The sequence below is a fragment of the Equus quagga genome, chromosome 6 (assembly GCF_021613505.1).
Source record: "Equus quagga isolate Etosha38 chromosome 6, UCLA_HA_Equagga_1.0, whole genome shotgun sequence".
Lineage (NCBI taxonomy): Eukaryota > Metazoa > Chordata > Mammalia > Perissodactyla > Equidae > Equus > Equus quagga.
Window position 1 is genome coordinate 70,391,589 of NC_060272.1, and position 22,168 is coordinate 70,413,756.

The following is a 22,168-nucleotide window of genomic DNA, read 5'->3' on the forward strand; positions in this document are numbered from 1 at the left end:
GCATACATATTCATAAGTGTTATGTCCTCTTGGTGGAATGTCCCTTTTGTCATTGCATACTGCCCCTCTTTGTCTCTCATTGTTTTTTGTCTATCTTGAAGTCTGCTTTATCTGAGTATGGAAACACCTACTTTCTTTTCTTTGCCATTTGCATGGAGTATCATCTTCCATCCCTTCACTCTAAGTCTATGATTGTCTTTAGAGCTGAGATGTGTTTCCTGGAGGCAGCATGTTTTTGTGTCTTGTTTTTAATCCATCCAACCGGTCTGTGTCTTTTGATTGGTGAATTCAATCCATTTACATTTAGAGTGATTATTGATATATGAGGACTTAATACTGCCATTTTATTTCTTGTTTTCCAGTTGTTCTATATTTCCATTGTTTCTTTTCCCTTGTATTTCTGACTGCCATTTCAGTTTCGTGGTTTTCTGTAATGGTTTTCTGTTTATGATTTATGGCTATGTTCTGATTTTTTGTTTAGTGGTTATCATGAGGTTTGTATAAAAGTTCTCATAGATATGATAGTCCGTTTTCTGATAGCCTCTTATCTCCATTAGCCTAAGCAAGTTCTATCCCCTCCCGCCTCCCCTTCTGAGTTATTGTTGTCACAAATTGTTCTTTTCTGTGTTGTGAGTTTTTGACTACATTAAAGTACTTATAGTTATTTTTGATGCTTTCCTTCCCTTCGTCTTTTATGTTATAATTGTTTACTAACCTGATATAGAGCTGCAGTTTTCTGATTCTATCTTTCTATTTATCTTGTTGGTCAAGGTTTTTTAAACCTTTGCTTTTTAGTTTCAGATGGGAGGGTTCCTTTCAATGTTTCTTGTAAGGCAGGCCTAGTGGCAATGAACTCCCTCAGCTTTTGTTTATCTAGGAAAGCTTTTATTTCTCCATTATATCCGAAGGGTAATTTCACTGGATGGAGTATTCTTGGCTGAAAGTTTTTGTCTTTCAGTGTTTTGAATAGATCATTCCATTCTCTCCTAGTCTGTAGGATTTCTGCTGGGAAATCCACTGAAAGTCTGTTAGGGGTTCCTCTGTAGGTTATTTTCTTCTGCCTTGCTGCCCTTAACATTTTTTCTTTGTCATTGACTTTTGCCAGTTTTAATAGTATATGCCTTGTAGAATGTCTTTTTGCATTGATGTAATTAGGGGTTCTGTTGGCTTCATGTACTTGTAAGTCCAGTTTATTTTTCAGGTTTGGGAAATTCTCAGCTATTATTTCTCTGAACAAGCTCTCTGCTCCCTTCTCCTCTCTTCTCCCTCTGGAATACCTATAATCCTTATGTTACCTTTTCTAATTGAGTTGGATATTTCTTGAAGAATTTCTTTGTTTTTAAAAAAATCTTAGTTGTCTTTCCTCCTCCACCTGAAACATTTCTATATTTCTATCCTCTGAGTCACTAATTCTGTCCTCCATAGTGTCAGCTCTATTTTTTATGGATTCTATTTTTTATCTCATTAATTGTGTCGTTCATATCCAGAATTCATGTGGTGTTTTTTTTAGAGCTTAAATCTCTTTGGTGAAGTATTCCTTCTGCTCCTTAATTTTATTCCTGAGCTCACTGAACTGTCTTTCTGAGCTTTCTTGTAACTTGTTGAGTTTCTTTATGACAACTATTTTGAATTCTCTGTCATTTAGATTGTAAATTTTTTTGACTTCAGTATTGGTTTCTGGACACTTGCCATTTTCTTTCTGCTCTGAGGTGCTAATGTGTTCTTCATGGTGTTTGATGAAGTGATCCTTTGCTGGTGCATTTGTGGTAGTATCAGTTTGCAGATTCTACCTGTCACCTCTGGGGAGGGGAGGTGGGCAGGAGCTGTGTCTTCTGATCCCACCCATCTGTTGGAAGTTGTTCTGGTAGGGCTTCTCTGCATTTGCCCACTGGCCACAGCTGCTTGGCAGGTCATGCACACATGCAGAGGTGGGGCCTCCATGCTCCACTGGCAGGTCACTCTGGTGAGGCACCCTGTGCTCGGTATTGGACCATCCAAGCTGGTGCACTAGGTGGGAGGGGAGGGGCACTTTCTTTCGTGCACTGGCCAGCTCTGTCTTGCAGTCAGCTCAGCTGTGCTGCTGCACTTGGTTGGGGCTCCTTTACAGGGGCTGAGGTGCACCACTCAGTGGGGAATGTTGCCACAGGTGGGGCCACTTCTGGACAGTGGGCACTCCCACAGGCCAGGCTACCTCTCTGAAAGTGTTTTTTTGCCAGCTGGCTGCCCCCACCTCCTCTTACAGTTGCGCCTGCCACTGTGTGAGGACCTGCGACCTAGATCAGTGCCACTGGGGAGGCAGAGGGGTACTCTCACCTATTTCCACTGCTTCCCAGGGATTCAGTCCCCCCACCTTCAGATATATGGCTGTGTGGGTCTCTCAGATGTCTTATCATGCTGTGTAGGGAATCCTCTTCTGGTTAATGGATGTCCGTTTAGTTGTAACTTAGAGGGGAGAGACAAAGGAAACAACTCCCTCTGCCATGATGCTGATGTATGTCCTCCTCATTTCTTTTACTATATATTTTTAAGTTATTTTCTTAGTTACTGCCCTTAATTTATAACAATCTAGTTTGAATTAGTACCAACTTAGTTTCAACTGTATATGAAAACTTTACTACTATATAGCTCTGTTCTCCACCCCTTTATGTTGTTATTGTCACAGATTATATCTTTATGCATTGTGTCCCCATCAACATAGATTTATAATTTCTTTATGTAGTTGTTTTTAAAATAATGTGGAATAAAAGAGGAGTTAAAAAACAAAAATACATTAATATTGACTTTTATATTTTTTTAAGTAGTTACCTTTACTCTTCTTTTTTTCTTTTTGTGGATTTTAATTACTGTCTAGTGTCTTTTTGTTTCAGCTTAAAGGCATTTTTTTGTGGGACAGGTCCTCTAGTGATTAACTCTCATTTTTTTGTTTATCCAGGAATTCCTCCATTTCTCCTTTTATTTTTCAAGGATAGTTTTACTGGATATACAGTTCATGGTTGACAGTCTTTTTCTTTCAGCACTTGGAATATGTCATTTCACTGCCTCCTGGCCTCTGTAGTTCTTATGAGAAATCTGCTGTGAATCTCATTGGGGATCCATTGTATGTGATAAGTCACTTCTTTCTTGCTGTTTTCAAGATTCCTTCATTATCTTCTGACAGTGTGTCCCAGTGTGAATCTCTTTGATTTTATCCTACCTGAAGTTATTTCACCTTCTTGGATTTGTAGATAAATGTCTTTCATCAGATTTGGGAAGTTTTCAGCTACTAATTCTTCAGGTATTCTCTCTGCCTCTTTCTATCTACTCCTTTTAAGACTCACATTATGTATATGTTGGTATGCTCCTTGAGGTCTCATGATTTTCTTTAGTTTTTGTATGTGGTTTCTTTTAGTTCTTTGAGCATATTTAAAATTGGTGCTATAGTCTTGTTTGGTAAGTCCAATATCTGAGCTTTCTCAGGGATATTTTCTCTTAATTAGTTTTTTTCCTGTGTGTGGGCCATGATTTCTTGTTTCTTTGCATGCTAATAATTTTTTATTGAAAATTAGACATTTTGAATAACATAATGCAGGCGGTCTATAACCAGATTCCCCTCCCTCCCTGAGTTTATTGTTGCTGCTCATTATAATTTTTGTTCTTTGTTGGTTTAGTTACTTTTCTGCACTAATTTTGTAGAGTCAGTATTCTTTGTTGTGTGTGGCCTGAAGTTCTTGTTCTATTAGCTTAGTGGTTAGATGATGATTCAACAAAGGTTTCTTTAAACATCTGGAACCAAAAAAACCCTTTCCATCTTTGTTCATAGGCTCTGTGTGTGTGTTGGGCACACCTTCCACACTAAGGTCATTTACAACTCTGCCTTAGTCTTCACTTCCTACTCACACAGAATCTGAAGGTTAGCCAGAGGTGAGAGCTTAAGGCCTTCTCAGTTCTTTTCCGAGCACACATCCAGCCCTGGGCATGAACATGGTCTTCCAGATTCCAAGGCATGTCGGAAAACTTTTTAAAGCCCTGATTCCCTAAAGTGTCTCACTCCCCAGCCTTTCCTCTCAAGCTTTTGGTTTGTCTATTGTCTATTCCAACTGTTATTCCTTGCCCCAAGTGGCAGCAGCTAATGCATTTGCCTTTAAGTGTGTTCAACAGGTGTTCCCTGTGAAGCCATTTCTTTTTTGTGTGTGTGTGTGAGTAAGATTGGCCCTGAGCTAACATCTGTGCCGATCTTCCTTTATTTTATGTAGGATGCTGCCACAGTGTGGCTTGATGAGCAGTGCTAGGTCCACACCTGGGATCCAAACCTGTGAACCCTGGGCCCCCAAAGTGGAGTGCGTGAACCCAACCACTACACCACTGGGCCACTGCCGCAATTTCATTCTTAACAGAGTTCTGAGTTTGTCAAAATAAAGGCAAGCCCTTTGAGCTGAGGGTGCCACCAAACAGGTCAATATAAACAATCACAGTTCTCTTAGAATAAGATCAGCTCTGCTTCTTCTGGTACAAGAAACCTGTACAGAATGCAGACTGTTGTCTTCAGAATCTTCACTGATCTTGGGAGCAATAGATGGGACCAGACTAAGTAAAAAACATCCACAAAGCTCTCTTACTGAAGACTCAGGTATTGTTTTTGATTAAGCAATTGCCTGGTTGCTGTAAAGCCTTGATTGCATCCATTCATCATTCATCAATGACTTTCATCCATTCATCAATGGATGCATAGATAAAGAAAATGTATTCACCAATGGATGACTAGATATATAAAACATGTATATGTATATATATAGAAATAAAACATGTATATGTATATATGTGTATATATATATATACACACACACACACATAGACACAACAGAATATTATTATCCATAAAAAAGAAGAAAATTTTGCCATTTGCAACATGTGTGGACACTGAGGATATTATACTAAGTGAAATAAGTGAGACAGAGAAAGACAAATACCATACAATCTCACTTGTATGTGGAATCTAAAAAAACAAACAAATGAACAAAAAAAAATGACCTCACAGATACAGAGAACAGATTTGTGGTTGCCAGAGGCATAGGGTAGAGGGTGGGCAAAATGGGTAAAGGGGGTCAAAAGGTATAAAAATCAGTTATGAAATAAATAAGTCATGGATATAATATACAGCATGTTAATAATACCATATGTATATTTGAAAGTTGCTGAGAGTAAATCTTAAAAGTTCTCATCACAAGAAAAAAAGTTTATAACTATGTATGATGATGGATGTTAACTAGACTTATTGTGGTGATCATTTCACAGTATATACAAATATGAAATCATTATGTTGTGTACCTGAAACTAATATAAAGTTATATGTCAATTATATCTTAGTTAAATTTAAAAAATAGATAAAAGGATAATACCATGAATAACTTTATACAAATAAATTTGAAAATTTAAATGAATTGTCTAAACAGCTAGAAAATACAACTTATTAAAACTGACTAAAAAAGATAGAAAGACTGAGCACTCCTACAATGTAAAATAATAAAAGTTTTTTCTAATCAAGAAAACTACAAATCCAGGTGATATTTCAGAAAAGTTCTACCAAATATTAAGATAACTGTTAACTGTAAATATTATGCAAACTTTTCCGGAGAAAAGAAAAATAGAGAATATCTCCAACTCTTTTCATAGCACTGACATAACTTGATAGGAAGAAGACAAAAATGGAAATTTTCAGGCTAGTGTCATTCAATACAAAAATCCTTGTTCTTTTTTTTGGTCTGCTTGTTCTATCAATTACTGAGAAAATTGTTTTAATCTATGATAAAGATGGTGGATTTGTCACTTTGTGTATAGATGACCACTTAGAAAATATTTCTCTGCCTCTAATCATTTGAAATTATATTAATCACATTTTGAGAACTTTACAATTCTTCTATCTCACCTGTTCTTTTTGCATAAATCCTACTAACTATTGCCACACTCCAATCTTGAATTGCATCCTAGGAGTCTCAGTGAAATAAATAAGATTATTTTTGTTGTTGTTAATATATAGTAAAAATAAGAGCTGCCATTTGTAAAATTCCACCATGTACCAGGCATTGTGCTAGGTGCTTTATTTACAATAAAAGTCCTTTTATCTAACATGATTGGGACAGGTGGCTGGTTAGTTCACTGAAAAAGTTGATTAAAGTGAGGACTCATTAAGAAATGATACATACTTTAAACATTTTATTTGAACTTAAAATGCATGCTTACACATACGTTCGTTCACCAGTCTTTATGTATGATTCTGTTTAGTGAGTTTATCCTTTTTCATGTATAAATCACACCTGCAATGTGTTGTCAAGAATTTCTAGTTTCTATTGATGAAAATGGGGGAGAACCCAAAGAAATCTTCAATGCAATGTGAGTGCAGAATTGTAGGTTTTTATGATTTTTAACCAAACTTTATAGTTATCCTGCCCACGCCTAATTTGATAACAGCTGTTTAGTATCTCATCTTTATTGAGTCATTTACTTCAATTTAATTTTTTATAAAAACTTTCCTTTTTTTCTGAGGAAGATTTGTCCTGAGTTAACATCTGTGGCCAGTCTTCTTCTTTTTGTATGTGAGCCACCGCCACAGTGTGGCCACTGACAGATGAGTGGTGTATGTCTGTACCTGGGAACTGAACCCGGGCTACTGAAGCAGAGTGTGCTGAACTTAAACCACTAGGTCACTGGGGCTGGCCCAGAAACTTTCTTTCCTGTACTTTATTCCACTGGTTGACATAAGGTTTACATAATGTTTATAGTAACTAGCTATATAGCTACTATAGTAACTAGAATTTCATCCTAAGAGTATAAACAGGTTTGAGAATAAACTCATCTGAATCATTGTAAATATATAACCCTAAGCAATGGGGGCAGAAAGGTGTGGTTGTACTACAGAACAGCCATCCAGCTGGGAACATTTTGTGTGCCTTTGGCATCAGTCATTGTATTGTACAGAGGCAATGGAGAGAATTAATCAATCTACCATATCAGTTAAGTAGAAGTCATTTAAGCGTATCTATATTAATAATCTTTACAACTCTGCAAGGAGGTGATATTATCCCCACATTAGAAGGGCAACCTGATTTGCCCCAGATCCCACCACTAGCTTATCGTTCAGCCAGGACTAGGACCAACGCCTGGACTATTCCAACCACAGTCATTCCACAAAGCTCTGAGACCTCTTTTCTATAATCTTTGTGTGTTTTAATAGAGTTTTACTTCATTTATTGCCCACGTGCCATGAATTAGTATATAGGCCTCTGCAATGGGAAATATTATTTCTAGCCCCCTTAATTATTATTTTCACGAAGATCATTTGGCACTTACCATGCTCTTCTGCATAGTATTCAGTTTTGGGTCTATCTGGATGTTCTCTCTCCTTCGTCTTCAGGTCACAGTTCATTTGGTCAGGTTAGCTTGTCTCTGAGCAAACACTCTAAATCTTGAGAGGTAAACTCCATCCCCACCCAGAGCTTGGATTCTAAACCATTGTCTAGAAAGCAAAACCATATTCCTCACAGATGTGTTACCATTTGTTCATTTATTTCCTCATTTCTTTTCTAAAACTATAGTCTGTGCCTCCAACTCTCCTGATCTCCTCTCCATGACCATGACTAACTTTTGTTTAGTGATGCTTCTTTTCTTTTAATGGTGCCAGTGTATCCATTCTTTTCCTCCTTTCCCTGCAACAGGATGGTTCATATTTAGGCGAAGAAAGTGAAGTTTGTTTTCAGAATGACATGCTAGTCTGCAGTGTAAATTTCAAAACTGCTGTTGCACTTAGATTTCAACTAGAGCTTTCACTGGAATCAGACAGAACTGGCCAATAAAGGAGAGTTATTACCAAAATTGGCATTCTTAAATTCTTTTTAGAGACCCCCATTACAACTGCTTCTCAGTTATTTAATGTTCCTCAACATTCTTTCCAAATCAACATCCAGGAATGTGTAAACAAGGGCTGCAGCAATTAGGTGACAAAGAACAAGGTATTCAGGGCTCCTCCCTATTGAAAATTGCCCAGGAGCATGGGACGGAATAAGCAGGCCAGAGGTCAGGGGTTGGTTTAATAAATTCCTTTGTCCAATGCCCAGCCAATTGACTGTCTAGTCTTTTGCTCAGCATCTCTTTCAGCTCCCATGTTTGTTTGCTTCTTTAAATGTTTGTTTTTCTATTCCTCTATCCTGGATATTTTTCCTCAGCTGTGTCTATTGTCCTTCCCCGACTGCATTTTACTATGTCTCCATCTGTACCTTGTGGAAGAGAAGATAACTAGACCTTTGCATTCTAAATCAGAAATTTCCCAAATCCTCCTTTTTCTCTTAGGATCAAAGATTATCTTCAATTAAGGGGAGCTGTAAACTTTCAGTGTGCTCAGTGAGGCACTCTTCCTCTTTTGGGTAGGATAATTTTTCACTGTGGAGCTGTCCTCAGCCTTGCAGGATGGGGACCCTTCCTGGCTTCAGTACCAAGTACCAGTAACATATTTCCAGTTATTGTGACCACCAAAAATGCTGTCACAAGTTTCCAAATATCCCAGAGAATAGTGGTGGAGACTGGTTTACAACCACTCCTAGCCAGGCAATGAGAAACCTATCACCCAAATACTAGATTTTGCTGCTCATCACCGATTGTTCTTTATAATTTAACGGAGCAACTTAATTGCCAAAGTTTTTTGTGTCTAGAGAAAATCTAGCTATTAAAGCCACTAAAGTTGTGCCATTCTGAGACTATACTGGCCACTTTCCAAAATTCAAGATGTGAGGAAAACCAGGATGTTTATTGGTAGGTTTTACATATATCAATAAAAATATTTTAAAATATAAATTCATAAATATGAATATTTATGTGTGAAATATAGGGAAAATATTAGGTTTTCATAAAGTTACTGGTTTATGAAACAAGTATGTGAAAATGGGCTTAATTTTCTCAAAGTATATTCATTTTTAATTTAGAGAGTTAAAATATCTCTCTTTTTTAGGGGCCGGCCCTGTGGCGGAGTGGTTAAGTTAGTGCGTTCTGCTTCAGTGGCCTGGGGTTTCGTTGGTTCGGATCCTGGGCCCACACATGGCACTGCTCGTCGGGCCATGTTGAGGTGGTATCCTACATGCCACAACTAGATGGACCCACAACCAAGATATACAACTATGTACTGGGGGGATTTGGGGAGAAAAACAGAAAAAGAAAATAAAAAGGGGGAAGATTGGCAACAGTTGTTAGCTCAGGTGCCAATCTTTAAAAAAAAAAAAATATATATATATATATGTATATTTATATATTTTAAGTAATTTAAACATATAGTACAAAGTACATACATACTTTAGAATCCCTTATACTAACAATTTGTAAATCTGCGCATTGAGAGTATAGTGTTTGTTAATGTTATACAAATAGTTGTTATAAATTTTCTTAATTCTTTTATATTTCAGAGAAAGAGATTTGAAGAAAACTGGGTACAGGTTCAACAAAACCAAACAGAAGAGAAACAGAAAAAGAAATAAAACGCAGAGCAGTCACAGTAAAATTATGGAGGAAAACTCATTTGAAACCTTAAGTTATCTTACGCCAGGAGATCAGGACCCATCTCAGAGTGAAGAGGAAGACTTAGAAAAGACCAAAAGAGAATCAGGGTGTACCTTCACTGGTGGTCTGGGAAACGAACTAGGAGATATAGTGAATGGCCATAAAGATGAAAGACAGAAAAATATAAGTCGTGACGACAGTTTTCCAAATGTTACATCTGTAGTTGAATTGAACAATACACCAAAGAATTACCTCCCTAAGGAAGATGATGACTTGTTTCTAAGTTTGTCATTGATGCCAAATGAAAACTCTATTATTTGTCCAACAATGACTCAAAATCTTTCCTGTGAAGCAAGTGATGACTGCTCTAGTATGCAGGTAGAAAAGCATATTGGAAATAGGCACACCATGGCATTACACATCCAGGAGCAATTTGCTGAAACCCCCTGCTCATTTCTGCAGAAGAGAGAGATGGTAGATAAAAGTGTCCCTAATGAAACAATTCTGTGCCGTCAATATGGATCTAGAACTTCAGATAAAGTCTTAAGAAAGGAACAAGGAGTAAATACAACTACAAACAATCATTGGGCTTTTTTCTCAAACAATTTATCTGATGAAGAATTACAGCTGCGTTCTGATAGACAACCCTATTTTGGTACCTGGCCTGAGGGACCTCATAAGTTTATATGTGAACAGAGACCAAAGAAAGATAGAAGGCGAAAACTGGCCAGTTCTGATAGCAGGGGGCAATTGATTAAATTGATCTCCACTTCGGAAGGAGCATTAGGACCAGGAAGCAGTCCAGAAACATTGATAGAGGAGAAGCTATTGATAGAAAATGAAGATTTGTCACCTCCAACTGAGAATGTAGATTCACTTGTAGAAACAGAAACAAATACCTTCAAAAGCTCCTTACTTAACCTGGATATCCCAAAGAGTGCCTTACACTCAACAAAGAATAAGAAAAGGAGGCAGAAAAAGATTTTCAATTTGGCACCAAACTTTAACCTACTGGGACAGACTCATATTGGTGTAAAAGAATGGGGGAAATGTGGCTTGTTAACAGAAAGTCATGGACTAAAAATTATTTTGGAAGAAGAAAAAGATAGAATTTTAGAAGTAAATAATGAAGAGGAGAATAAGCAAAAACTTAAGACCCTCAATCATCATCCATCATGGATTTACTTTGATATTATCAAAGATCCTCCTCTAAATGTTGGTGGACAGTTTTATTCTCATTACCTGCCATTTAATGGACTAAGGCATTCTGTGTATTTTTACAGAAACCCTGTTCCTTCTCTTATGCTACAATATACATCTAGCTTTTGGAAGGTATCTTTTACAAGCAGGAAGCCGTTTTTGACTTTCAAATCTCCGACAAGAGTAGATAACCAAGTAAATGATGTAGGGCTTACTTCTTCAGAAATTTTCAGTAGCCAACCTGATACTTTGTCTTCTTTTAGAGTCACTTCTGATCTTCACTTTTTAAATCAAAGGTTTGATGAAAAGCCGAAGATATGGGAAGAAAAGTCGTTACAGTTCTTACAAACTGTGGATAACCAGGATTTAACAAGCTCTGACTCTGATTCCCTTGAGCTACCATTATCACAACGATTTGCCTCTCAACTAGTAAAGCTTTTTGGATCTCTTGGAGTGCCAGTGGGTAAATTGTGTTTATTTGCTACAAATAAAAAGTCCAGTTTAACATACGTGAGTAATTTTTGAGGTGTTTCTACCTCATGCTAGTGATTTGATGCAGTTAATTGATTTTGTGATACTTTTCAGCAGTGGAAGTGGAGGACCCATAGCAAATGCCAGAGTCTTCCCACCTCCATGACTAACAGTCTTAAATGTCTTTGAGCATGTAGAATACTTGCACTCTCAAATTTAAATAAACCCTGGAAAGAATGAAGGGTGAAGCAAGCAAACAATGATTCTGTAACAAACAGAGATAGACTGCTTTTTAAAAAATCTTTCTACTTTCTGCATTTCTCTTGCTTGGCACATGGCCCTTTCTTTTCTCATTCACAATATGGCTCCCACATATGAGAATATTAAAGGGGAGGACAGTGAAGATTAAATATCATCTGAAATAAGTTGAATTTAATTTTTAAAGACTGTCTGAGAAGGGTGCTGAAAAGAAGATTAGGAAGGAGTCTGACTGGTTGACTTGAAAAGTTCCTTTGGGCTCTTAAGGTTGTTCTTGGAAATGAAAAACCCACCTGTGAATAAAACAGTGAAAATATGATTTTTTAATATTACAAGTAAAATTTTAAGTAAATTTCTTCTAAATGATAAGCATATTTAAGATGCTAAATGTCTTAAAGAGTACATGGGCACATATTCCAACTTTTCCTTATCTTTGAGTCAGTGGCATGTGTTAGTGTTTCATGCAATTGCATGTGTCCCCTTCCTTAGGGACAAAAGCTGTAAGAACCAAGAGGTCAAAGCTCCAATCTCTGCAGTTCTCCTGTATCTTCTTGATATGCTTTCTCGTCTACCCCTACCAGAGTGCCTGGGCCCTGCTCATGTCCTACAGCTTGTCCTCCAGAGTTTTTCACTTTGCTTGTAAACTTCTGCTGTTCTGGATAAACTTGGTCCCCACAGCTCAGACCCAAGATTGGCTAAGTCTCAGGGTCAGGAGGTTACAACTGTCAACTTGCTCTTAGGGTTCTGGCATCATGTTATAATTTTTGTAAGCTCTGTGAATAGCCACATCTTAAGTGTTTCCTGCAATTTTCTATCCTCCTAGATGCACCAAAGAAACATACTAATTAAAAAAATTAAAATGCATTTACTTTGGGGAATTTAAAAAGATAATTGAAGTCATTTTAGGTCAGGGATCTTGGTTCAAGGTCCATATTCTGAAATTGTATGCAAAATTTTTTGTGTCATTTTTCTGGGAGAAAGTCCATAGATTTTATCAGCTTCTCGGTGGGGGGTCCATGACCCCCAAAAGATGAACAATCTCTGCCTTAGATTGGCACCAGAAAGATGAAAGCACTGGTGGGAAAAGATTCTAAGCCTCCTTCTCCCTTAAACGCACAATATCATCATAATCAGCAATAGTGATCAGACATCCATTAATTAAGCTTTGGAAAGCTTTTTGGATGAAATAGGCCTCATTCATCAAATAGCTTACCTTCTAAATGGGGAGATAAGACTAAAGCAAAACAAAATTATTGCACATAGAAAATATAAATGACCAGTTTATGAATATTTTGTGAGTTTAGCAGTGCTAAAGGGATAGTTGAAGAGATTATGGGGTTATGGTTTTGTCTGGGATGGCTTCAATGTGGAAGTGCATTATAAGCACTGTTTATACAAATGTGGCTTAAAAGAAAAACAGAAAGAATTTCATATTTGGAAATGGCATGTGCTTAAAAAAGGAGAGAAGAAAACTGCAAATGGAGTCTGTAAACTAATTTGTTTGACTAGGTTGGACAAGCCAAGCTCTGGTGTATCTATGGTCAGTAGCCTTGCAAATAAGGCAGGAAACTCAAATGAATCCTAGTATTAGAAGCTCTGCAGACACAGTGGAATTACATAGTAGAGCCATATATAGGCCTGAAGAAACCAAACTACCCATTTTGCTAGGGATATGTGAGTATAGGAAAAATATTTGTGTGGTTTGGTATGGCTGATATGTATCAATGTTTGGACTTGTTTATGAGCGTCTTAATTGTTTGTGAGGATTTTTTTCCCCAAGACACTCTTATGTGGAAGGAGTAATTTGCAAGAAGGCTAAACTTGCTATAGTTGCAATGGTTTATTCAAGTCACAGGAGAGGATGATTACCTAAATTTTATGCCCTGTGACAGTACCACTTGAAGCTATTTTATATGTATAGTATATATATGTATTGATATGCATATATATTTATACTTACATGAGAATATGAACTATGATGCATATCATTTTACATTTATACATAAGGATTTTCATTGAGTTTGGATAGTGTTTACTAATAGAGATTTGAGACTAACTCCTGCTTTAGCCATCACTGAAATATCCTCAAAACTAGGCTTTTACCATTATGGTGGTCTAGATATCATGTTTGCCTATCTTCACATTTAGGGTAAAAATCTTTGTGGCATTAGAGGTGAAATTTGTTCCTTTTTTTCACAGAATCTTTGTTGCCTGATGACTGTGTGGTTCTCCTTGCCTGGATGACACTGAAGATGATCTATTTGCAATGGAAGACATCAGTGGAGGTATATTTTTATGGCTTTCAAAGAAGACCTTCTCTAACTGGTTTCTTAAAAAAAAAAAACAGTTGGAGAAAACCTGTTCATCAAATGTAACATGAAAGGTTATTCTCTATATCAAAGTAGAGAAAGAATATATATGGATGGGTGGATAATGTGTGGATGTTTCTTTTAATTAGTCCCAAAGAGAAAGTTGCAGTTAATTTCCTAACTTTGTTGTAGTGTAGGCTGGTATAAGGGCCCACTGGTGGGTGACTAAGATGCCTATTTTAGGAGAGTCCTTTATTCTTTATTACATCTTTTCTCCCGTCTGGCCCTCAATCTTATCCTGTTATGATAGAGTAACAGCTACAAATTAGATTCATATTTACTTTACTTGGAAGCACCTCATTATTGGTGTGTTCTGTTGGTGCATAGTGAGAGACATGACTATTCTGACTGGCCGTTAATTTTCCAGGTAGCTGGAGGAGGACTGGCTGGGCAGCTTAGAAAAGTAATAGAAACTCTGGAAAAGCCAGTACTCTATATAATGTGATGGGGAAAGGGAGGCTGGGTTTCTGTTTACATTAGTTGATTGTGATTTCAGTGTGCCCAGAGGCAATGCTCAGGGGTACATTTTGAAATAAATAGTAAAATCAAGGTTTTGTGAAACATTATAGAATTATATAATTCAGGATAGTAGGTGTTTCATAACTGTTCATATGACCACAGCTGTGGGAAAAGTAGATTTGTTTTGTATGCCCAGTTAGTGAAACCAAATACTTTTTTTTTTTTTGAGGAAGATTAGCCCTGAGCTAACTCCTGCCAATCCTCCTCTTTTTGCTGAGGAAGACTGGCCCTGAGCTAACATCCGTGCCCTCTTCCTCCACTTTATATGTGGGATGCCTACCACAGCATGGCTTGCCAAGCAGTGCCCTGTCCACACCCAGGATCTGAACTGGTGAACCCTGGGCTGCCAAAGCAGAATGTGTGACCTTAACCACTGCGCCACCGGGCCAGCCCCCAAATACATTTTTCTAAACTTCTTATATCTTCTTATTTCCTATGGAGACCTTACTGCTACCTAAACACACACACACCCCGCAATACTTTAAATGTTTAAATTGACACTTGTGGGTATTATATTTTTTGGTCATTTGGCGAGTGTCCCTACATGAGTTAAATCATGATGCAAACTTAACCCCAATGCCAAATATTAATCATTATTATATGTATTCTGATTATAATTTCTAGAAAAGACAGAAGAAGATTGGTTAAAAAATGAGAATTCCTTGGACTGTAAGTACAACTTATTCCAGATCTACATGATCAGAAGGAGGTGGATGTTGACATTATTTGGTTGTAATAGCTTGTATGTACCGCAATTGAAGAGTAAATGTAAAAAATGTAGTCTGTTACCATAGCAACCCTGTGTGCTATTGCACATGTGATGCTTTTGTTTCCTTTAAATGTAGATCTTTTTGTGAAATACAACAAAGCTTAGATTGTTTCTCCCAAATTTATTTTCCAACTTTATTGGTTAGACATATTTTAGAGCATTCTGTCAACACATAGTTTATGAGGGATTCTTCCCCACCCTGCCCCCCCATATGTGATGAGGGCTGGAAATTAGGGATATAAGTTATATTTAAATATTAAACGATTCTCTAGGAAAAGAGGTAAAACATGTAGACAAACTCATGTCACATTTTAAACTTGACATCAAGCTGACATTAAAATAAACACATTGCACTTTTTTCAAATGCCTAAATTATGAAATAAACACAGCTGCTACGATTTCAGTGTATATGTGTCTGCATTTGATAAGAACTAAATGCACTGTGCATTTACCATATGTTTTCTCTCTTCATTTTAACTCTTATTTCTAAGAGTATTCTGTATATCCATTTTTCAACTAGAAATACACATATACCCAGTAAAAATATTTTTGTTTGTTTTAAACTTGGTTCAGCCGAAAGAAGAAGGATTAAAGATCTGGGGGAAGAGTTTAGAGATTAGGAGGGACCAACAGAAAATGGGGGATAAATGAAAAATATGAGATAGGAGGAATTCCAGAAAGAAGGTAAATTCATTCACGTTTAACAAATATTTATTGAGTTGCCTCAATTCAGACATTGTTCTAAGCACTGAGGATGTGGCAATGAAAATATTCCTGCCCTCATGGGGTTTATGTTGGGACCGAAGGTAAGAAGGGAGGGTTTTCCCTCTGGCCCCACCATGAGGGGGTCCCAGTGTGACACCAGTACTAGCAGCATGCAACAAGCATGGGTGTATTTGGCTGTGACCAACTGGGGAGTCTTTTCTATCTTCTAAATTTGGACGTTTTGTGTCAAGGACTCTTTCTGGACCATACTTTTGATTATTATGTTCATCTTCCATATTCATGCTCAACTGCCCTCTGTGAACCTGGTCTTCTCCTCAGAGAGCAATCACCCCTAATTATTAATCTTTTCTCTTGGGGAATTCTATGAGTGTTGTAGCTATGTACAGATTTTTTGCAATTATAATGAGAACAAGGCTCCCTGTTTTGTGTTTGATGTAATATACTGATCAGTGGGCCTCAAGGCTGTAAATAGAAATTTAGAAGGAGGGCAATAGCAGGAGAATGTGGTTGGCTCTGGGAGCCACAAGTTCCTGCCTATTTCAAAATCCTCTTCCTGCTGGTCGCCAGGGTGTTTATATTATGTTATTTCCTTCAAAGGTGGGGTAGAGTGCTGGAAAGAGGATGGGTTCCCATCTTGAAGCTACTGCTGACTGGCTGTGTGACCTTAAGCAAATTATCCTCTCAGAGCCTCAATTTCTTCACCTGTAAAAAATAAGTCTATAATACCAACCTGTCATGGGGATATTAAATGAGGATTAAATGAAATAACTTGTACAAACTACTTAGCATAGTGCCTGAAAAATAATAGGCTCTTAGTAAGGGTTAATTCCCTTACCCTAAATATCTCCTTGGATTAAAGCATTATCTTTGAGATGCCCCTGACAAAATAGAAACTGTGTTATCTGGGAGAGCAACGTATTGATTCAATAAACTTGTTAACACATTTATATGAATTAGTGTATTTACTATTAACTTTATAATATAAATAGCTGGATCCTCAGGGAAGGGGACTTAGAGCAGGTTTTGATTTCGAGACCGGAGGTTGAGCTATGTCAGGAGGACAGGCTCTTAAGTGAGGCAGGACCAAGCAGGGTGTGGGGATTGTGGGCACAATGTGAAGTTCTAGATGTCAGGGGAGTGGCATAAATAGGGAAACAGCCTGGGGAACTGAAAACAAACTCTGTTCTTGTGACCAGTGTGTCTGGACTTGTCTGGGCTCTTGTTTGTTTGCAGTTGAATTCTCCCGTCTTCCTGGTGCTGTTGAAGATCCTGATCATCAAGAAAGAGTGCTCAGTGCTGGCTCAAAGGATTATTTCCAGCAGCATACTCACTGGATATCAAAATTGTCTTGGATAATCTGTCAACCATTCTTGATTAGTTATCTGAATAATAAAAACTGAACAAAAGAGGTAAAAACTTGAACACTTTATTATTTAATTTTGAAGATGTTTGCCATACTTTAATTTCTTTTATAGAAGAAAAATAAGGCACAAAAAACTTGAGTAGCTTATTTTAAAAATTGTATCAGGATAGAAGGGTAGGCCCTTTACCCAGGTCTAGATCCATGATTCCATTTCTAGAATTCTGAAATCCAGAAAGCTCTGAAAACCAAAAGTTGTTTTTTGTTTTGTTTCTTAAATGTTTGGCTTAGTGTGAATAGTCACACATTTTACTGCAGAAATATTAATGTATTAAATTACCAGGGGCTGCCCCAGACCCCACTGAGAATTTAAGGGGTGTGTGTGTGTGTGTGTGTGTGTGTGTGTGTGTGTGTATATACACACACACACACATATGTACATATACATACACACACGGTGTACCTTCAACAAAACAACCGATAAACAAACATATACTTTCTGAATGCTGAAACAAATCTAACCTCAAGGATTTTGGTTAGGGATTGTGGGACTTGCACTATACTACAGTTACTATTATTTTTTTTATTCTGTTGTAGTTTAGTTGTACTGAAACTTTAAATATGAAAATTCATATTTGAAAAATATAAATTAAAGGGTGATTACTCACTATTCACCATGTAGGCATTGACTTAATCCCTCTGTTTTCAGAGAGGGAGCCCCCTGTCTTCTCTTTGTTCCCGCTCCTCCCCACCCTGTCTGATCCACCTCCAGGCTTCTCTAGGGGGTGGGCAGCTGCCTGACAGTGTGGATGTTTGACCTTTCTGTTTACAACCCCAGCCCCAGCCCCAAACCTTCTAGTTCCTGAAATTTTAGGGGTTATGTTAAATTGTGTTGCTTCTTGGCTTTCTATAACTCAGGTTTTTTGGGGTTTTTTTTCCCCAAATTAATTAACAGTTGGCCTTTGCTCTCCAGTTTTCAAAATGTTGTTGCTGCGATCTTCTCTCTCCTTTATTATAGTTTACGCTTAAAAATAATAACAAAACAACTACCCCCTGCAAAAAAAAAAAAAACTTTACAATTTAGTTGGGTTTCAAAGAGAGAGGAGAAGTTAAATATTTGTGTTCCATCTGCCATCTTTATTGGGAATCGAGTGCTTTTTAAAAAATAGCTCAGTGTTTTCCTCATGTTCATTTCCTACAGCTTTAGTTTATCTTTCTACTAGACTGTAGGTCTCTTCCAGATGGAGACCAGGGTCTCAGGGTTTGGTTGAACTCCCCAAGGGTCTTGCTCTCTGCAGCTCCTAGAGCTTTTGTGAAACTGGACTGGCCTTTGGCCTAGGATGGGATGATTTCAGGGAAGGGCTGACTAGTATTAGGATTGAAGCACAGACACCTGTGGAGGGGACTCTGGCATCTGGCATATCCTTGCTTTCTTAGGGGCCTCCCACAGTGACATCTATGAATTTCTAGTGAGTACATTAGAATCCACACCACCATGGCTATAACCAAGGGTAATGTTATAAATATTTAACGAGTCTGGCACCTGGAGTGACCAGTTCTGAAACACCTTTATGCTGTACTGATGCATGCCTACTGACTATGCACCTAGCTTGTACTTGGGTTCCAGAATGCCCCCAGCTTTCTCCAGCCCCTGCCTCTATTACCTTGTCCTAATTTCCAGAATAGAGCTTTAGAAACATGGGTTGGGGCTACTCTCCCCCTCTCCCAGGCTTCCTCCTCAAAGCTTATACTCTTCAAATGCCCCTGTGCACAGTGGCAAATAATAGGTGCTGTGGAAATAGAAGATATGGTCTTTGCCTTGGGGGAGGGGTGTGACTGACATCGAAAAGAGTGAGGGATGGAATGTAGGAGTCAGAGGCAGCGTGGGGTAGAATGAGCAAAATGAAGCTTGTCCAGAGGACATTTCTGCATTGGCAGACTTATCCCAGGCCACCAGAGTCCTGAGCATTCCCCTATCAATTCAGCCAAGTGGACATACTCTGCATTACTTCTCTTCCCTGGTCCCCCTTCCCCTAACCTCTTCCAGCTTCCTGCAGCCTCCATCCGGCTTCCAGGGGAAGGATGAGGGAAGACCCAGGAGGGAACAGGGTTAGGTAGAGAGGAGGACAGAGTCCTACCTCTGACTGGCCAAATTGTGCAGAATGTGGCAGAAGGTGCAAGCTGGAGGTGCTGGAGCAACTAGGAGTCTGTCGTAGAAACAGCTAAGAGGCAAAGATAGACTTCTGTCCTGTGCTCTCAATCATTTCACTTATATATATGTAACAAGATGGATATGTATATAAGATTAACTTCTGTTTTCGAGTGAAAAAATCGGAGAAAAGTTTTTGGTCGAGGAAGAAAGGACATAGGATTAGAGAGAATTGGGAAAGCTACCATATTTAAGATGTTTCTACCATGTTGAAGGGGTTTTGATTAGACTGCTTTGGAAGCTTCAACTTGGTTTCAGACTTTCTGCCGTCTTGGCATCACTGGGAGAGGAACCAGAGGCTGATTTAGAATCAATCCTGGGTTATTTGGAGCTATAGGTTTGAGGGTTAATTCCTAGTTTTCACTAGCTCTCCTTTGCATCTTTGTTTTTCCATGTCTTGTTAAATAGTAATAATTAAATAAACATTTGAATGTTTCTTCATTTGCCAAAAATGACTTACAAGATTATTTTCTGTATGTCCATCAATATGGTTACTGACTCCGTTTACATTACTCCTTAGCTGACATTATCACCATCTTTGTTCAGTCTTAATCTTTAGTTAACCTGAAGCTCACACTCATCTGCTGATAATAGTTCAGGTCCACATACAATTATTGAGACTTTCTGAATGTCAGGCACTGTGTTAGATCTTGGGATGACAAGGATGACACTGTCCCCACCCTTGAACTTACAGCCTAGTGGTCAGAAGACCTGTCTTCTGGGCAGCACACTATTTCCCAGCATCTACTAGGTCACTTCGCTTGCCACAGGCACTGCAGACTCCGTGTGCCCAAACCTCTAGCCCCCGAGGCTGTGTGTCCTCCTGCTGCCCTAACCACGTGCCTGGGACCCTCTATAGAAGGAAATAGAAGTGGACAGAAGTCTCATTATGCCAGCCACATAGGTAATTTAAATTTTCTAGTAGCCACTTTAAAAAGGCAAAAAAAGCAGGTGAAATTAATTTTAATAATATATTAACCCAATACACCCAACATATTATCCTTTCAACATATAATCAATATAAAAATTGAGATATTTTACTTTTTTTTCATACTGAACCTTTGAAATTCAATATGTATTTTAATCTCAGTTTGCACTAGCCACATTTCAAGTGCTCAATAGCCACACGTGACGAGTGGCTCCTGTAGACGGTGCACGTCTAGAATGAAAAAGGTAGTATTTGAGGCTGGGCAAAAACACTCTTTTAAGAAGTATGACAGAATACATACATTATAAGCATCACTATTTTTATGATTCATGTATATTCTCTGTTTCTTATGGCTTTCTCCTAATATTTAGAGAAGCTTTTGAAATCCCAGTGTTGCTGAGCAGTGCTAAGAAGAATCGGAAAGTATCCTTTCTCAGCGCTGGGAAGGGATTTTTCAAGGGAGAGCAGTTCATCTCCCTGGCCCTCCCCCAGGGGAACCCCAAGGGGAAGTGAGATTCCCAGCACAGAGCTCCTCCCTGCTTGCACGTCCCTTCCGAAGTTTGTTGTGAAATCTCTGGATTTTTGTTTTAGAAGGAAATTGTTTCTCTTCACAATTTCTTTTCAAAATTTTCATACCTTAGCTGCCAGAAACAAAATGTATTTATTTTACAATAATTATTACAGCTGAAGCCCCCAGATATCCTGGATTTTTCCAGGATGGTGTTCATTTTTAATATGTCTCTTTCAGTCCACGCATCTTGAGTTTTGGTTCAGAAAATAGGATCACTCTGTCACACTCTTGAGTGTGAAATATCGGAGAGTTCTGTGGTGATCAACCAACTGGCACTCACCAGTTCCTGGAACTTAGAACTTAATTCTGGCTCCTTCTCTCTGAGTGGTTTCGGGAGACTGCTCCTTTCCCCGGGGAGCTGAACCAGCTCCCAGAGAGGCCATGTCTTTTCAGGGGGCAACGAGGATGTCCCTGGGCAGGAGCCCTTCCTTCTCAGGAGCTAGTGCATGCTACGGCTCATAGGTCAATCTGAGTTTTAAGGGGTGCTTTTCCTGAGGAAGAAGAGATCTAAAGTTATGTAGAGGCAACAAAGCTTTCTAAGAATATTTTTGGCAGGCTGATGAAGGATTAGAAAAAGAAAAGATACAGGCCCTGGGATAGAGGTGTTAGCTGTTGGGACACCAGCCAGATACTGCTGCTCACAAATTAGGGGAGACAATGGCCTTTACTGTTACTATTCAAAATCCTGTTCACGTTCACTAAAATTATTCTGTTCACTAAAATTATTTCACTTTCAAGGTCCAGGCGCGTCAGGGGTGCGGTGGGGAGGCTGCTGCAGGGCGCCCGGCTTCCCTGCGGGCGCCCCTGGGAAGCGTGCCGGTGTGCCACCGGGCAGCCCTCTCCCCTCGGGGAGCGGGGCCGGGAGGCGCGGGCGGGGCCGAGAGCGGGGTCGCGGGGCCGCTCTGCCGGCGTCGCCAGCTTTCCAGGTAGGGACGCCCCCTCCCAGGCGGGCGGGCGGGGGGAGGGGCTGGGCTCCGAGCGCCGCCCCTCCATCTATCACATGGCCGGAGAGCCACAAAAACAACCGCTTCGGTCAAGCCCGGGACCTCAGGCAGGGGAGCCCCGGGCTCTCGGGCCAGCCCCCGCCCATGGAGGAGAGTTTTCTTGAATCCTTTGGGAGGCTGAGCCTCCGGCAGCGGCAGCCGCCGCCTCGGCCGCCGGCCCCGCCGCCCGCGCGTGGGACCCCGCCGCGCCGCCCCGGCTTTAGGAAGCACCTCTACCTCCTGCGCGGCCTCCCGGGCTCGGGGAAAACCACGCTGGCCAGGTAATGAC

The 22,168-nt window shown here is 39.2% G+C and overlaps 2 protein-coding genes across 3 annotated transcripts in view; both read left to right on the forward strand.

The window, feature by feature from the left end:
- The window catches only part of N4BP2L2 (NEDD4 binding protein 2 like 2), a 67,521-nt gene extending 50,277 nt beyond the window's left edge, over positions 1-17,244 (forward strand). The window contains exons 7-10 of the mRNA XM_046665181.1: positions 9,423-11,179; positions 13,645-13,730; positions 14,958-15,002; positions 17,062-17,244. Coding sequence (XP_046521137.1) covers positions 9,423-11,179; positions 13,645-13,730; positions 14,958-14,981 — 1,867 coding nt within the window. The 3' untranslated portion in view covers positions 14,982-15,002; positions 17,062-17,244. The remainder of the gene's footprint in view (positions 1-9,422; positions 11,180-13,644; positions 13,731-14,957; positions 15,003-17,061) is intronic.
- A 4,632-nt stretch (positions 17,245-21,876) lies between these two features.
- N4BP2L1 (NEDD4 binding protein 2 like 1) overlaps positions 21,877-22,168 on the forward strand; it is a 25,743-nt gene continuing 25,451 nt past the window's right edge. Inside the window, exon 1 of one of the 2 annotated variants that reach the window (XM_046664390.1) lies at positions 21,877-22,160. In XM_046664390.1, coding sequence (XP_046520346.1) covers positions 21,985-22,160 — 176 coding nt within the window. In that variant the 5' untranslated portion in view covers positions 21,877-21,984. The remainder of the gene's footprint in view (positions 22,161-22,168) is intronic. The other variant, XM_046664388.1, reaches the window with a different exon arrangement.